This window comes from Oncorhynchus masou, chromosome 1 (genome assembly GCF_036934945.1).
Source record: "Oncorhynchus masou masou isolate Uvic2021 chromosome 1, UVic_Omas_1.1, whole genome shotgun sequence".
Classification (NCBI taxonomy): Eukaryota; Metazoa; Chordata; class Actinopteri; order Salmoniformes; family Salmonidae; genus Oncorhynchus; species Oncorhynchus masou.
In genome coordinates, this window is record NC_088212.1 from 37,260,826 (window position 1) to 37,279,293 (window position 18,468).

The following is an 18,468-nucleotide window of genomic DNA, read 5'->3' on the forward strand; positions in this document are numbered from 1 at the left end:
CGTTAGACATAGGAAGAGGAGATTGAGGGAGAGCTGGAGCGAGAAAGAAAGAGAAGCGGTGATACAGAGGGAGAGAGGCGGTGTTGTCTGTCTCTCTTCCCTGAACCGTGTCACTCTCGGCGACCTTCATTAACATGTCTGTAACCTCCGGATCCTTCTGCCAGAAACCAGCCAGCTAGCCTATGACAAAAACACCATAATGGGCCCTTAGTCACCTATACACCTTTCAAACCACATTTTCCCAACACACTTTTTTCTTTATAACTGAAAGGTGTTGCTGTTATCAAATCCTAAACTTTTATTTCCGCGGACCGACCGAGTCATGATTGCGCTTAAGTTCTGCATATGGCTTCGGATGAAATGTAGCCATAATGCTGAGGTGGTATTGGCACTCACTTACTAGACTTTTCGCACACGGGCAACACATATACTGCAATGTAAACTTGCTAACTTGTCTCGACCACTACCTCCGTTGGGGTAGTGCACGACACTCGCATGTCAGTTGCCCCCCCGCTAGCGAACGTTACCTAGCAGTGTGAAGTATAATATGAATGACACTGTATGATAACGTTTCTGTATTTTTATATTCATGTGAGAGGGTTAAATGCTCATTATTGATACGCTAATGTTGCTAGCGGTGGTTAGGCTACAATTAGGCTGCGGAAATGTTCGCTAAATTGAGGTGAGTGCTGCGCACGATCATCTTGTCTGGTTGGCTCATTCATTGGCACGGATCAGAACATTTCGCCCGCATGTTTATGTAGTTTAACAAGTGAATTATGTTGCTCTTCACTCGCGGTAATTTAGTAGCCTAGGCCTACTCCCGACCAAAAAGCCTGTGACTTGTCTCATTCGATCGAAGTGATTTTGTTTAACTGAATCTCCGTCTGTATATTTGGTTAATTCTGTCTGGGCAGATAAGTGGTGGTGCTATGGCTCCTTCATCAACGATCAGAAACATTTAGCATGCGATAATGTAGCCGAAATCAAGTGTAGGATTGATTATTTTCCTCGGTTGCATATATGCAACTCCAAAAGCCCGCAGAGGTTGTGGAAGACCCGACGCCTGCTCCCTAACGAAGCAGTGTGAGGGTAGGAAGGAGATTTGAACATGGATTTACAACAACAAAAACACAGGCTCGGGCTCTGTTTCCAAACTTCGCACGTTCCCTTGACGCAAATATTATTTGTATTTTATTCTGTTATGTTCCATTATATTATTAGCCTACCATAACATGTGTGTCTACTGTGCTCAGGGTAAATGTCTTGTCTGTTTAATGAACAAAACTATTGATTTAATTTTCATGGCGCAGCCATGTTTCCCTATAGGCTGCACTGACCCGATAATAATAGATTTCTTTGATGTATTAAAAAAAAAAAATAGATATCAACCCACATCGGCCCACGTCTACTGCCACTCCTACTTGCCGGTATTGTGTGCGGGAGATATGAGAGGCTTGTCCCGGCAAGAATGTGGTAAAAATTGGGACTGTATGAATTGGGTTCTTAAAAACATTGCCAGATAAAAAACTTTTTACAGGCAACATTCCGTAAAGTCTGTCAAGGCTGCAATTAGTACCACGTTATCTCCCCTTGTGATTGTGCAGTCCCATCAGGCCACACAATGTCCACTTTTCCTGTACTCTGTAGCACAAGAAAGAAACCTCAAGCAAATTGAAGGTGATGTTTAACGTGGAGCAGTGTGTGTTTTAAAATACTTGTTTTTTGACTAGTGATCTGTAACAGATGGATTTATTCAAACTTCTATATTCTCTTTTTTTCTTTCCATCGGAGAAGAATGAAATAAGTGCCCTAAGCCAGTTTTAAGGGGAGTGAACTGAGGAAGTTTGTGAGGGAGGAAGAGAGTAATCCTGTGTGTCTGTCATGGAGATGTTCAAAGGCGATGCAGAATAGCATTGTGGCAGCCTCTGACAGTGCTGGGCTGCATTTCGGGGACATTGTTAATCAAGCACACATACACACCCTGGATGTAAACGCAGCGTGGTGATGTTATATTTACGTCCTTGCTGTCCAGGGTCTTTGGGACATCCCTACCCCATTGAAGTTGACATTTTTAATGGTTAAAGTTGCGCTATGCAGATATCGCTCCACCGTTTATTTCCTGGTTGCGAAAACTCTTAATAGTTCACCTAATTTCAATTTATGAAACAAAATAAGATAATATAGTGTAGAGTATCATTCTACCATCTAAACTGCTGTGAAATATATTTTCCATAACCAAAAATATTGTGTTTGCAGCATGAAACTTGTGTATATATCTGAAGTAAGACTCAAAAACTAAACTTAAGAACAGAACGCATAGAAATAGCCCACATAGAACACATCTACTTCATATACTTGCTTTCATGTAGAATGATAGATCTTTTACTCAGATTTCTATGTGAATTTGGTCAGGTCACCCAAAATGTTAGATTAGATTACCAAATTTAAGGTTAGGGTTATAGTTTAGTGTGTCCTGGATAGCACTAACAGTTATATTTATGCTGTGTGCAGGGGTGGGAAGTACAGATGGATGGTGCCTCCCTTTAATCAGAGCTTCTGTCTGCATGGAACACACACACACAATTCCAGATGCAAACGTACCCAAATATACACACACACACACACACACTGCCAGACAATGAGTCACTCTCAGCTTGAGAGGCGGTTGCTGTGACAGGCAATCTGTACTGTACGCTCCATGTTTCACAACATACTAACGCGCGCCCACACACACACACACACACACACACACTTGATTAGGCAGTTAAGATGGCTAGCTCGCTGTTTAATTTTCACAACGCGATACCTGTACCTTGCATTTCGTCATTTTTTTTTACCCAAGTCCAATGACATGGTGACATTTTTAGTTGATTTCACGTCAGTTGACAGCACTACCAATTGTTAATCAAAATGAAATGTTGAACTGACGTCCATGCCCAGTGGGTGAGTCCTTTCTATGCAAAAAACCTCACATATACCGTCTTTCCATCATACACCATCACTGCTGTGCTCCATCACTTCCTGTATCACCTTTCAAACAAACATACCTGATAATGTAACACATCTGGAATCCAATTATAATAATACAACTGGATCTAGAATTAGCATGGCAAGGAGCACACCTCCCAGGGCCCTCGTCTGTCTCCGCACAGGCACGTTATGTAATTCTATCCTAAAATGTGTTTGCGTTCAATTCCTTTTTTCCATAACCCTTAAACCTAACCCTTACCATAACCCTGAACTTAACCTGTAACCCTAACTCCTTGCTCTCACTCGCTCTTGCACACGCTCATTAGTATCCCTCCATTAATAGTATGATGTTGAGGCTGCTGTAATGAATGTGTGAGTTAAAGCATTTTAATTACAGCTTATCGTCTAGTCGCTTTGAAAACCCTTGATTATGGGAAAAGGAAAATTAAGATGTTTAGTGCAATATGGCTTCCTGTGATTTTGCCGAGCATGGTGGTTATAATAATCTATCACAAGATAGGAGGGTATAGTAATATATTACAGGATAAGAGGGAAGGACTGTGCTGCCCACGCTCCTAGTCTTTAGTAACAAGTGTGTGTGTGTCGGGGATCATCAAATAGATTCAGCGGATGGTCAGGAGGCCGGAACATAATTACAAATCATTTGTGGACTGTGAATTGACCGCAAGAAGGCCCAACAGATATACACTGAATACAAATGTAAACACAACATGTAAAGTGTTTGTCTTATGTTTCATCTCAGAATTGTTCCATTCGCACAAAAAGCATATTTATCTAACGTTTTGTGCGCCAATTAGTTTACATCCCTGTTAGTGAGCATTCCTCCTTTCCCAAGATCATCCATCCACCTGACAGGTGTGGCACATCAAGAAGCTGACTAAACAGCATAGACATTACACAGGTGCACCTTGTGCTGGGGACAATAAAAGACAACTCTAAAATGTGCAGTTTTGTCACAACACAATGCCACAGATGTATCACGTTTTGAGGGAGGGTGCAGTTGGCAGCTGACTGCAGGAATGTCAACTAGAGCTGTTGCCAGAGAATTTAATGTTAATTTCTCTACCATAAGCCGACTCCAATGTTGTTTTAGAGGATTTGGTAGTACGTCAAACTGGCCTCACAACCGCAGACCACATGCAACCACACCAGCCCAGGACCTCCACATCCGGCATATTCACTTGCAGGGTTGTCTGAGATTAAGGCACCCGGACAGCTGATGGAACTGCGGGTTTGCCCAACCAAATAATTTATTTGTGAGCATCTGCGTGCTCATCGTTCTCACCAGTGTCTTGACCTGACTGCAGTTTGGCGTCGTAACCAACATCAGTATGCAAATGTGTGCTCTTCACGGGTGAATCCCGGATTCAACTGCACCGGGCAGATGGCATGCGTTGTGTGGGCAAGCGGTTTGCTGATGTCAACGTTGTGAACAGACTGCCCCATGGTGGCAGTGGGGTTATAGCATGGGCAGACATAAGCTACGAACAATGAACACGATTGCATTTTATCGATGGCAATTTGAATGTGCAGAGATAATGTGATGAGATCCTGAGGCCCAGTGTGTGTGTGTGTGAGAGAGAGAGAGAGACCGCTTTTAGCATGAGCCAGACATCGTTCTCCTGTCTACTTTGAGGTTTCTCATAAGCAGTTGGCTAAGTTCAAGGATGGGGGAACTACGTTCTCAACAATGTCATGCTTTTTTTTCCCCGCACTTAATTGAAATCAGGAACAAACACTAGTTGTAAGAACAGATAATGACGTCAAAACAGCCGAGGCAATTAGATTCTTTTTTTTTAAAGGAACATTTGCTTATGCCTGCTTTGATTTTATTTATTTGTTTTGTCTTAAAGAAGTTACTGCTCATTATTCAAAATGAGCTATCTGTTGTTTGTATAGTGGAAAAGTCACTGAGAGCTCATAAGCATGTGGGAATGTTCCACCAAACAGAGATGGAAACATTCTCGGCTGCAAATCCTTTGAGGTTTGTCTCCTCAGGGGGAAGGCCGGAGACCACAGGAATGGAGATTTGATCGACATAATTGGCTGTCACTCCTACACACTCACTTGCTCTCTCGCTTTTGTGCGCTCTCTCACACACACACACACACACACACACACACACACACACACACACACACACACACACACACAGAGGACCACGCAGGATATTTAGCAGCTTCATTACCATGAGGAGTGTGAGCTGCTACTGTAATCATCCTGTGAGCATCATGTCTGGCGGCTGTGGTGGCAAGGGCCTTTCCCATCCTGAGAATAACCCGCCCCCTCTATCAACACAACGCCGCCAATTTAAATGCAAATCCTGACATTCCCATCACTCAGTCCGCAACCCGTTTCCCAACCCTGGCATCAGTTCTATTCAAATGAGTTCCATTTCAAACCCAACTGTACACTGATTGTCAGTGTATGTGAGACCGTTGATGTAGTCGCATGTATCTGATAGTAATGAAGATATCATTTGGCAATACCCATACTCTCTTTTTCAGAGGGTATTCACAGCAGTGTTGTTTTTGCTTGTCTTTTCCTTTCTAGCATTTGAATCGTCTCGAACTGTAGGTCTGACCGTGTTTAGACTAGACCGGGTGTTCATGAAGGAAGTGTTGGGTGCTGTATATCCTCGACTCACTCGCAGCCATTTCTTTTCCCATGTTATCTATCATGCAGGTGTGAGGTAGCCTGGTTAAACGAGACTGAAGGCTGCTCTGAATGGTGAGTACTGGGTTCAGACTGGTTTAACTAGATTAACTGAGATGCCCTCGGACCAAAACCTCAGAGGAGCAGGCGGACTAGCAGCCCTGGCCCAGTTTGGCCTTAATGACTGGGGCTTAATCGCCTCTGGGCCCTCCTATCCTTAACTACCAGACAAGGTTTGTGGCGCTTCACGTTCAAGTCCACTTTCACCAGTTCCTGTTAGAATGGTTCTCGTGCACGTTCCCTAGACTTGAAGGAAATATTCTAAAACAGGAGGGGGTGAGGCTATGCTGTATCATTCGGATGTAATGTCCTCAGCCAGCTGTGTGTGGGACTTAAAATGCCACCCTTGAAGGATGTAACAACAAAGTCATTTTTGAGACTGCAGCTGAAGACACCTGTTTCAGGAGATGTTTGATCAAGGCTAGCCTTGCAGTTTGGCCACGATCCCTAAACCTCGTACCACAAGACCCAAAACCGTGTTGATGCCTTATAAACTTAGCCTAGCCATGGCATGCGTTATCTTTAGGCTTAGCCTCTGTTTGTGCCTCACCTTTCAGTGCAGCTGCTTGCCTGTCCAGATCCAGGCTATGGCAGTGGGGGTTGGTTTGTTTTGTCTTTTGATACCAGCCAAACCCTAGCCCTCTGAAAAAAATATATATACAGTGGGGCAAAAAAGTATTTAGTTAGCCACCAATTGTGCAAGTTCTCCCACTTAAAAAGATGAGGCCTGTAATTTTCATCATAGGTACACTTCAACTATGACAGACAAAATGAGGGGGAAAAATCCAGAAAATCACAATGTACGATTTTTTAAATGAATTTATTTGCAAATTATGGTGGAAAATAAGTATTTGGTCAATAAAAGTCAAATCAAATCAAATGTATTTATATAGCCCTTCGTACATCAGCTGATATCTCAAAGTACTGTACAGAAACCCAGCCAAATACCCCCAAAACGTTTTCTGTAAGTCTTCACAAGGTTTTCACACACTGTTGCTGGTATTTTGGCCCATTCCTCCATGCAGATCTCCTCTAGAGCAGTGACGTTTTGGGGCTGTTGTTGGGCAACACGGACTTTTAACTCCCTCCAAATATTTTCTATGGGGTTGAGGTCTGGAGACTGGCTAGGCCACTCCAGGACCTTGAAATGCTTCTTACGAAGCCACTCCTTCGTTGCCCGGGCGGTGTGTTTGGGATCATTGTCATGCTGAAAGACCCAGCCACGTTTCATCTTCAATGCCCTTGCTGATGGAAGGAGGTTTTCACTTAATCTCACAATACATGGCCCCATTCATTCTTTCCTTTACACGGATCAGTCGTCCTGGTCCCTTTGCAGAAAAACAGCCCCAAAGCCTGATGTTTCCACCCCCATGCTTCACAGTAGGTATGGTGTTCTTTGGATGCAACTCAGCATTCTTTGTCCTCCAAACATGACGAGTTCAGTTTTTACCAAAAAGTTATATTTTGGTTTCATCTGACCATATGACATTCTCCTAATCTTCTTCTGGATCATGCAAATGCTCTCTAGCAAACTTCAGACGGGCCTGGACAGGTACTGGCTTAAGCAGGCGGACACATCTGGCACTGCAGGATTTGAGTCCCTGGCGGCGTAGTGTGTTACTGATGGTAGGCTTTGTTACTTTGGTCCCAGCTCTCTGCAGGTCATTCACTAGTCCCCCCGTGTGGTTCTGGGATTTTTGCTCACCGTTCTTGTGATCATTTTGACCCCACGGGATAACATCTTGCGTGGAGCCCTAGATCGAGGGAGATTATCAGTGGTCTTGTATGTCTTCCATTTCCTAATAATTGCTCCCACAGTTGATTTCTTCAAACCAAGCTGCTTACCTATTGCAGATTCAGTCTTCCCAGCCTGGTGCAGGTCTACAATTTTGTTTCTGGTGTCCTTTGACAGCTCTTTGGTCTTGGCCATAGTGGAGTGTGACTGTTTGAGGTTGTGGACAGGTGTCTTTTATACTGATAACAAGTTCAAACAGGTGCCATTAATACAGGTAACGAGTGGAGGACAGAGGAGCCTCTTAAAGAAGAAGTTACAGGTCTGTGAGAGCCAGAAATCTTGCTTGTTTGTAGGTGACCAAATACTTATTTTCCACCATAGTTTGCAAATAAATTCATAAAAAATCCTACAATGTGATTTTCTGGATTTTTTTTCTCATTTTGTCTGTCATAGTTGAAGTGTAGCTATGATGGATGAACATTACAGGCCTCTCTCATCTTTTTAAGTGGGAGAACTTGCACAATTAGTGGCTGACTAAATACTTTTTTTGCCCCACTGTATTTATATAAGGATTCAGTGTGTAGTTACATTTCTGCTCGGGTCTGAGCTTTTTCTCCCATTTTGTGTTGATTTCACTGGCAGTAAAATATAGAAAGTGATGCTATAAAACATGATATGTTGTTTATGTGAACCTGTAGAGTGATGCACCCGCGAACACACAGCAATATCCTGATGAGATTCTCCCCTCTCACAACGTGCGGCAGGGAGACATTTTTATGCACATAATTAACATAAAACAAATTCAAATTAAGGCACATAGTGGTTGTCTCTAACCGCTAGCACTCAGTTAAGGGATGTCGCCCGTTTTGTTGCACCGTACATCAAAGTTGCTCAAAACAGACCGGCCAGTTGTGTATGATAAAGTAGCCTTTCTCTCTCGCTCTCGGTGGTAGGGAGGAGGGGAGGCTACAGGCAGTGGCGCATGGTGTGCGACATTAATGAGATTCCCCACTCTCACTTCCTTTCTCTGCCTCCTCCTTTGTTCCCATGAAAAGACACCAGAGGAGAGAACAGAGCTAGTACAAGACAAAGTAGTGTAGTTCCTACCCCCAAATAAAGGGAACCCCCCCTTGGGATAGTCCAACTGGGTTACTTTGTGACCTTGCTTATTTTCCTTTTGGAGGAGAATAAAGTGCATCTCTTATATCTTACATGATGACCAAACCTGCTCCGTGCATCCGCCATAGTGCGCATGTTGAGTTCGTCTTCCCCACCAGACACGTTTAGGACACGCAGGTTGAAATATCAAAACTCACTCTGAACCAACTATACTGAACAAAAATGAAAACGCAGCATGTAAAATGTTGAGATCCTGAGGGCCAGTGTGTGTGTGAGAGAGAGACCGCTTTTAGCATGAGCCAGACATCGTTCCCCTGTCTACTTTGAGGTTTCTCATAAGCAGTTGGCTATGATCAAGGATGGGGGAACTAAGTTCTCAACAATGTCATGCTTATTTTTCCTTCACTTAATTGAAATCAGGAACAAACACTAGTTGTCAAAACAGGGCATATGCTCTTAAACACCAATGAGGAGATGGGAGAGGTGGGACTTACAAATTCTAAAATGGAACCTGCCTACGCAGATGCTTGTTGATGCGTACGACCAGTTTTGGATTAAATTATTGAATAACATGCATGTGTACATTTTATTTTGCAACACTCGCGCAACACAGGCGATGTGGTCAGCATATTACCCTTACGCGTGTGGACCAAGTAAAATCATCTCCTTGTACTCCACAACTCCAAACAGGGGAAAGGAAAAGGATGCGGCTGCTTGTGGAACAGAGAAATGGAATACACCAGGCTAACGCAAAAGGCCCAGTCCCAGGAAGGCAGCCAGACCAGGCCGAGCAGGGCATTAAGCATAGTCTTTGGTGCTGCTGTGACCAGAAGGAGCCAGCCTCCGGGCCCTGAGGCAATGTTGGTGCAGAGGCCTCACCGTGGGCATGGTGGAGCGTTGAAGCTCGCTTTGCTGCTGCCTCTCCTGGGGGCCACACCACACCAGCCCCTCTGTGAGGGAGCCCAGAAAAAGTTCAGAGTTTCTTTTTCAATTTCTGCCTGGACTTTGTTGTAAGAGTCCCTTTTGCTCTTGGCTCTACAGGGCTCCATCTTTATCTTTCTCTCTCGATCTCTTTCTTCCTCTGCCCCTATTCTCCTTTGCTTTTGTCTCTACTCTCCCCCTCCCTCTCTCCTCTCTCTCTCTCTCTGCGCAAACCCCAGCACCCCCAGTATTAATACGAGAGAAAGGCAAAAGAGAACATGGCTCCGAGACTATAGAGATGATTAATAAGTGCCGCCTGTTTGTTAATGACAGGAGCTGTTTTTCCGGGCCTCACCGGCTGGGAGGCCCTCTGACAGAGTTAATAACAGAGCAACCGTCGCTCCCCGTCTCTGTCCTCTTATCTCTCGCACCTGTCTCTTCACCTCTCCTTCACTCCTTCCTGTCTCCTTTTTCCCTCCATTCAATCCTTCCTACCTCACTTGGCCTTTCTCAACTCTTATTCCCCCCCTCTCTTTTTCTTGTAATCCCTCTTATACAAATTCCACTAAATGCTCCCTCCATCTGTTGTAGTAGTGTTAAGCTCGCTGTCATAGACAGTGAATTGTAAACCATTGTCCTTGTACAGAACACATCCAGCTACAAATCCATACAGCTAGATGTAAAAATGTTTCAAATAATGTTACATGACCTTTCCTCAAACGTATTAACTTCTCCCTCTCTCTCTCTCTCCCAGGGGGTACGATGACCCCATCGAGGCAGAGCTGGTTGACGAGCGACACCCCTACATCCATGGCATGTACGCGGCCCCCCTGGCCCAGCCCGAGAGGGGGAGCATGGCCAGCCTGGACCGCCTGGCTGGCCGCCGCTCGCCCTCCATAGACAGCATCCGCAAGGACCCGCGCTGGCGTGACCCTGACCTGCAAGAGGTCATCGCCATGCTGGGCCACCCTATCGACCCGGTCAAGTCCAACGCCGCCGCCTACCTGCAGCACCTGTGCTACGAGAACGACAAGATCAAGAAGGATGTGCGCCAGCTGAAGGGGATCCCTGTGCTGGCAGGGTTGCTGGACCACCCCAAGGCTGAGGTCCACCGCAAGGCCTGTGGAGCCCTGAGGAACATCTCCTACGGCAAGGACCACGACAACAAGGTGGCCATCAAGAACTGCGATGGTATCCCAGCCCTCATCCGCCTGCTGAGGAAGACCAACGACATGGAGGTCCGTGAGCTCATCACAGGTGAGGAATCCGTGTACCCTCATGGGAAGATTGGCTGCCCCCCCCCCCCCATCCAGAATTAATCCAGTCACTAACCAAAACTAGCTGCAGCTTATCTTCTGTAAATAGTACAGTAAATATTAGGCATACTAGCCTTTTGTTTGTAACGTACAAATACTTTTTTCCCTCCGACTTAAAAATGTGTTACTCAGGTACGTTGTGAAAACCTGCATGACCTGGGGAATTAATGTACTGTTGTAGAATGTCATTTCTAAGTCATGTCCTGTTATTCAATAACTGTATTCTCTGTTAGGGCATTGTTCTGTTGTGGTCAGGAGGCGTTATTGAAGCATGTCCTGTATACTGTACGAGTCCTGTATACTGTACGAGAGAGCTATACTTAACAAAAATATAAACGCAACATGTAAAGCGTTGGTCCCAAGGTTCATGAGCTGAAATAAAAGATCCCAGAAATGTTCCATACGCAAAGAAACGTATTTCTCTAATATTTTGGCCATAAATTAGTTTGTCCCTTTTTAGTGAGCATGTGTCCTTTGCCAAGATAATCCATCCACTTGACAGGTGAGGCATATCAAGAAGCTGATTAAACTGCATAATCATTACACAGATGCACCTTGTGCTGGGGACAATAAAATCCACTTTAATATGTGCAGTTTTGTCACACAGCAAGCCGCAAATGTCTGAAGTTTTGAGGGAGAGTGCAATTGGGTTTCTGGCTGAAGGAATGTCCACCAGAGCTGTTGACAGATAATTTTGTTAATTTCTCAACCATAAGCCGCCTCAACGTTGTTTTAGAGAATTTGGCAGAATGCCCAACCAGCCTCACAATCGCAGACCCAGGACCTCAACATCCAGCTTCTTCACCTGCAGGATCTTCTGAGACCAGACACCCGGACAGCTGATGAAACTGTGGGTTTGCACAACCAAATTTCTCTGCACAAACTGTCAGAAACCGTCACAGGGAAGCTAATCTGCGTGCACGGCGTCCTCACCAGTGTCCTGACCTGACTTAACTCGGCAAATACTCACCGTCCATGGCCACTGGCACGTTGGAGAAGTGTGCTCTTCACAGATTAATCCTGGTTTCAACTGTACCGGGCAGATGCAAACAGTGTGTGTGGCATTCTGTGGGCTAGCGGTTTGCTGACGTCAACGTTGTGAACAGTGTGTCCCATGGTGGGGTTATGGTATGGATGGGCATAAGCTATGGACAACAAACACAATTACATTTTATTGATGATAATTTGAATGCACAGAGATCATGAGGCTCATTGTCTTGCCATTCATCCGCTGCCATCACGTTTCAGCATGATACTGATCGGCCCCGTGACGCAAAGATCTGTACACAATTCCTTCCATGGCTTGCATACTCACCAGACATGTCACTCATTGAGCATGTTTGGGGTGCTCTGGGTGGACGCATATGACAGCGCATTCCAGGTGCTGCCAATATCCAGCAACTTTTCACAGCCATTGAAGAGGAGTGGAACAACAGGCCACATTCAACAGCCTGATCAACTCTATGTGAAGGAGATGAACCACAGCCAGTTCCGTTTTTTTGCAGGGAAAGGTTGACGTTGAACTGACAATTGTTTTATAGGCACACAGGAAGTGGTCTTTATAAATAGTTTATTTTTCCCTGGGTGTTTCATCCTCCTGGATAGGACTATGGCTATTTTTGCCCTCTAGCAAAGTCGGTGCTGATAAACCAGAATATCATAAAGTGTCTCATATTTTCCTTTCACAGATAGTTTTGATAGATTTGTAGGCAAACAGATGCTAAACAGGTGTTCATTCCACTTGTTCTCTACTTCCATAAAAATGCATCGAGATGCCGAGCGAGCTGACAATGTACAAATCTGTCGTTCTGCCCTGAACAAGGCAGTTAACCCATTGTTCCTAGGCCGTCATTTGTTCTTAACTGACTTGCCAAGTTAAATAAAGGTCAAATCAATAGTCTGGCGACGTTAGTAGTAGTGCGTCAGCATACCTCTCCAGAGGAAAAAGCTGCTGTAATGTGGTCCAGGTGTAGGTAAGGCCAGGGGAGTGAATGGGGAGAGGAGGGTAACATGGCTTTCCCAATGCCACATGAAAGGACCAACCAATGACTGCTCTATAAAGGATTCAGCTGCAGTCCTCCTGCTTCCCAACTCGGAATTTAATGGAAATATAAACCCCCAACCACCATCCATTCCAGTCGGGATTTATTCTATATAAGCCCCCTGTGTGGTAGGATGAGGAGAGAGGAGAGCGTAAGGGCTCAGGCGGAGACTCGGAGTGGCACTTGAGTTCACTTTGTGGCCCAGGAAATGGTACTGCTCTTTTTGAAGTTGGTGAGGAAAGAAACGTGTTTGTGTGTGTCGCCGCTGCTGCCTGGCCCAGGGTTGCTTACACAGTTCGGGGTCTGACACACACCCACACACTCTCACACACACACACACACACACACACACACACACACACACACACACACACACACACACACACACACACACACACACACGTCTGTGGATTGGTGCTGCTCGTGGCCTGGCCACCCTACTGCGATCTAGGCAGGGGCCAGCTGTTCATCTGCTATCAGCACACAAACACACACTCTCTAGACACGTCCATACACACGCTCTCTAGACACGTCCATGCACGCCTCTCTAGACACGTCCCTTCGCGCTCTCTAGACACGTCCATGCACGCGCTCTCTAGACACGTCCATGCACGCGCTCTCTAGACACGTCCATGCACGCGCTCTCTAGACACGTCCCTTCACGCGCTCTCTAGACACGTCCATGCACGCGCTCTCTAGACACGTCCATGCACGCGCTCTCTAGACACGTCCATGCACGCGCTCTCTCGACACGTCCATGCACGCGCTCTCTCGACACGTCCATGCACGCCCTCTCTAGACACCTCTCCATGTACGCCCTCCTACATGCAGGCATATGAGCAGACACGTGGCCTGCCTGTCACCGGTTATTCTACTTATTTACATGACCTAGCTCCTCCTGTAACGGCCCTTCTTCATCCCCTCTACTACCAACCACCCATCTCACATAAACACACACACACAGTTCCATAACTCCCCTCCCAGCTGCCGTGGCTGCCGCCTCCACTCTCCTGGACTCTGTCATCTCTACTCAGCAATTAGCCTGTGACACATGTGACAGCAGTAGGAGAGTTACAGCCTAGCCCCTCTGCATGGCTAATATGTATGTTAGTCCCAAATCACCCCTCTCTCGCTCGCTCGCTCGCTATTGAATGGCAGGAGGGAGGGAGAGGTGTAATGGGCAGCTCTAAGTGAATGGGCCTGTTAGAGCAGCATGTCGGCAGTAGCCAGCACCCAGGAAATTGAATTAGCCAACCAGGGCCCTGGGAGGGAGGAAAGTACTGGTCCACCTCCCATTTTCCCTGGCCTGGCCTGCCTCGGCTTGGCTTTCATTACCATCCATTACCTTGGGATTTGATTAGGGAGGTTGAGGGAGGCCAGGCCAGGGATGCTTCAGGTTCTTAAGGGGAAAGAGTGAAGAAACTGAATACTTTAGAATTGGCACTGTGTTGGAGGTACAGGCCGACATGCAGTGATGTGAAAGAGTCGGTGCCCCAAGACTTAATTAACACCCTCTTCAAAGAGGTAGGGTTTCAGATGTTTTGGGAAGATTGATTCAGCCTCCCGGGTGGCTGCATTGCAGTGCTTGCTGTGCCACCAGAGACTCTAGGTTCGAGCCTAGGCACTGTCACAGCCGGCCACGACCAGGAGGTCCATTTGGCCTAGCGTCGTCCGGGTTAGGGAGGGTATGGCCGGTAGGGATATCCTTATCTCATCGCGCACTAGCGGCTCCTGTGGCGGGCCAGGCGCACTGACCAGGTCGCTAGGTGCACAGTGTTTCATCCGACACATTGGTGCGGCTGGGTTGGATGCACGCTGTGTTAAGAAGCAGTGCGGCTTGGTTGTTTTGTGTTTCGGAGGACGCATGGCTTTCGACCTTTGTCTCTTCCCCTTGCCCGTACGGGCGTTGTAGCGATGAGACAAGATACCATGAAAAAGGGGGGGTAAAAAAAGATTGAAGACTCCGCTGACCTGCCCTTAGGGGAAGCTTGTTGCACTATTGGGGTGCCAGGACAGACAATTGCTTTGATTGGGCTGAGCGGGAGCTTCCCTCCCGTAGGGGTGGGAGGTCCAAGAGACCAGAGGAACGGAGTGCTCGGGTTGGGATGTAGGGTTTGGGCATAGCCTGAAGGTAAGGAGGGGCAGTTTCCCTTGGTCCTCCGTCGGCAAGCACCAGGGTCTTGATGACGACGCAAGCTTCGACTGGAATCCAGTGGCGTGTGCGGAGGAGCAGAGTGACGGAGAATTTAGGAAGGTTGAACACCGGGCGGGCTACTTCGTTTTGGGGTTTGATGGCACAAGCGGGGAGCCTGCCCAACAGAGTTGCTGTAGTCTAGACGGCAGCTGACGTGCCTGGATTAGGACCTGCTCCACTTCCTGTGTGAGGGGAAAGGTCGTACTCTACTGATGTTGTAGAGCATGAACCTGCAGGAGCTAGTCACTGCTTTGATGTTTGCAGAGAACGACAGGGTGTTGTCCGTTGTCATGCCAAGTTTCTTTGAACTCTGGGAGGGTGACGCCGCAGAGTTGTCAACTATGATGGCGAGGTCTTGGAGCGGGCAGGCTTTCCCCAGAGGAAGAGGAGCGCCGTTTTGTCTTGCTTCTGGAGGCGGTGGGCGGACATCCAAGCTGAGATGTCTGCCAGGCACGCAGAGATGTGTGTCGCCACCTGGATTTCAGAAGGTGGAAGGAAAAGATCAGTGGAGTGTCATCTGCATAGCAAATGATTGGAGAGACCATGTGAGGATATGACAGAGCCGAGTTAAAGAAAAACGAGTGCGAGCACGTGGTGCAGACACCGATCATCTCCACGCCACCTGATAGGAGCAACACGCCAGGTAGGATGCAATCCAGGAGTGTGCAGAGCCTGAGACGTCCAACTAAAACCCATTTGAAAAACGTTGATGTCATGGAGTCCTTATATCTGTAGATCTATGAATTTGAGTGGTTACATTTCTCCAGCCCCATCTCTAAATATTGGCAGCATTGTTTTACTATATATTACAGTAGTTGAGGTCTCCTGCTTGCTGATTGGTCACTATAATTGTCCACAATATACAGTAGCAGTAGATTGCATTGTACTCCCTGTCTGGACTATCAAAGATGGTGGATTGTACCGTTAGTGTACAAAACATTAAGAAGACCGTCCTAATATTTTTTTCCCCGCCTCAGCATCAATTCATCGGGGCATGGACTCTACAAGGTGTCAAGCGTTCCACAGGGATGCTGGCCCATGTTGACTCCAATGCTTTTCACAGTTGTGTTGAGTTGGCTAGATTCTTGATGCTCATGGGGAACTGTTGAGTTTGGAAAACCCAGCGGTGTTGCAGTTCTTGACACAAAAATCATTTGCCTTGCCCATTCACCCTCTGAATGCCACACATACACAATCCATGTCTCAATTGTCTCAATGCTTAAAAATCCTTCTTTAACCAGTCTCCTCCCCTTCATCTACACTGAATTGAAGTGGATTTAATAGTGATATCAATAAGGGATCATAACTTTCACCAGGTCAGTCTGTCATGGAAAGAGCATGTTAATGTTATGTACACTGTGTATGTTGGCTATGGGTGGCTGCTGCTGGCTGCTTGTTGACCATTACGTGATGTCAACTCATTTGTCACCAATTGTCCATATTCTAGCAATTGATTTCACTGTTCCTGCTATTGTTGACTATACCAGTGATGTCTGTAGACTACTGTTGGTTGCTTGTTGACTTCTTATTCACTGCCTGTTTACTGCTGGTTGTCAGAGCCAATGGAGTGACGCTAATAGTCCTGTGTTGGAGATGATCAACTCAGTAGTCCCCCAGGCAGCAGCTCAGTCCCCCAGGCAGCAGCTCAGTCCCCCAGGCAGCAGCTCAGTCCCCCAGGCAGCAGCTCAGTCCCCCAGGCAGCAGCTCAGTCCCCCAGGCAGCAGCTCAGTCCCCCAGGCAGCAGCTCAGTCCCCCAGGCAGCAGCTCGGTCCCCCAGGCAGCAGCTCAGTCCCCCAGGCAGCAGCTCGGTCCCCCAGGCAGCAGCTCGGTCCCCAGTCCCCCAGGCAGCAGCTCGGTCCCCCAGGCAGCAGCTCAGTCCCCCAGGCAGCAGCTCGGTCCCCAGGCAGCAGCTCGGTCCCCCAGGCAGCAGCAGGCAGCAGCTCGGTCCCCCAGGCAGCAGCTCGGTCCCCCAGGCAGCAGCTCGGTCCCCCAGGCAGCTCGGTCCCCCAGGCAGCGGTCCCCCAGGCAGCAGCTCGGTCCCCCAGGCAGCAGCTCGGTCCCCCAGGCAGCAGCTCGGTCCCCCAGGCAGCAGCTCGGTCCCCAGGCAGCAGCTCGGTCCCCCAGGCGGCAGCAGCTCGGTAGTCCCCAGGCGGCAGCAGCTCGGTGGTCCCACAGGTCGGTCCCCAGGCGGCAGCAGCTCGGTGGTCCCCAGGCGGCAGCAGCTCGGTGGTCCCCAGGCGGCAGCAGCTCGGTGGTCCCCCAGGCGGCAGCAGCTCGGTGGTCCCCCAGGCGGCAGCAGCTCGGTGGTCCCCCAGGCGGCAGCAGCTCGGTGGTCCCCCAGGCGGCAGCAGCTCGGTGGTCCCCCAGGCGGCAGCAGCTCGGTGGTCCCCCAGGCGGCAGCAGCTCGGTGGTCCCCCAGGCGGCAGCAGCTCGGTGGTCCCCCAGGCGGCAGCAGCTCGGTGGTCCCCCAGGCGGCAGCAGCTCGGTGGTCCCCCAGCCACCCGTCTCCTCTCGCCACGGCTGCCACCACATCTCCTGTTGTTCATGCCCGAGTGCCACAATTAACACGCCAATGAAACGAGTCAAACAAACCTCTAGCAAATACGACATGGCTCTTCTATTAACGCCACATAGAGGGCTCAGTTCTGTCTCTCTGGTAAGCTCTGGTCCATGTTACCAGTGTGCTAAGGCCTTCACTGACTAATGGCCTTGCAGAGTGGAGGCCCTTTTCAGCTGTAAGTACAGATGTACTTATTGTTGTCGGAGGGAGGTAATGGTTTTCTCAAATCATAAATTAACCACACGAGCGAGACTGAAGGTATTTTTTAGATTTGGGCCCGCCAAGGTTTTTATAGTGTGCAGTCAGCATGATATGACGGCGAAAATATTGACCAGGCAGAAACCGTGCATAAGTCTGTGTGTATAAGATTTAGCCAAACTCTTTAGCTCCTGGCTGTTATTCTTCTGCCTAGGAAATCAATACTTTCTGAAATAAGATAAACTGTTTCATCTTGTTACTATTCCTCCCTCACTGGGCCTTGTCTGGGGGTGGGGTAGAGGGGAGCTACAGTTCATAAAAACAAAGATGGGACTCTGCGTGTGTATGTGGACTTTGAAGTCGATGCTGTAGTATGTAGTTTTCCACAAACCGGAGGTCTTGCCCTGGTACATCCATTTATGTGAAATCGCTCCTGATTCTATCTCTATTGCAACTGTTGCCAGGCTCCATGCCGGCTCTAAACCTGTTCTCACCGTGTGTGTGTGTGTGTGTGTGTGTGTGTGTGTGTGTGTGTGTCCCTCGCCTCCCATTCCTCCCTCTCTCTGAGATTACTGGATTCACAGGCTCAGTGATTGAATTATGCTCAGTGTGAGACACAGCTCTCTCTCTCCTCACTGTGAGAGAAACTAAGACTTTGCTCTCGCTGTGTGTTT

General features: G+C 47.7%; 1 protein-coding gene across 3 annotated transcripts in view; it reads left to right on the forward strand.

The window, feature by feature from the left end:
* The window catches only part of LOC135543411 (splicing regulator ARVCF-like), a 233,530-nt gene that overhangs the window by 170,893 nt on the left and 44,169 nt on the right, over nucleotides 1-18,468 (forward strand). For all 3 annotated transcript variants that reach the window (XM_064970649.1, XM_064970658.1, XM_064970666.1), the window contains exon 8: nucleotides 10,239-10,741. In XM_064970649.1, coding sequence (XP_064826721.1) covers nucleotides 10,239-10,741 — 503 coding nt within the window. The remainder of the gene's footprint in view (nucleotides 1-10,238; nucleotides 10,742-18,468) is intronic.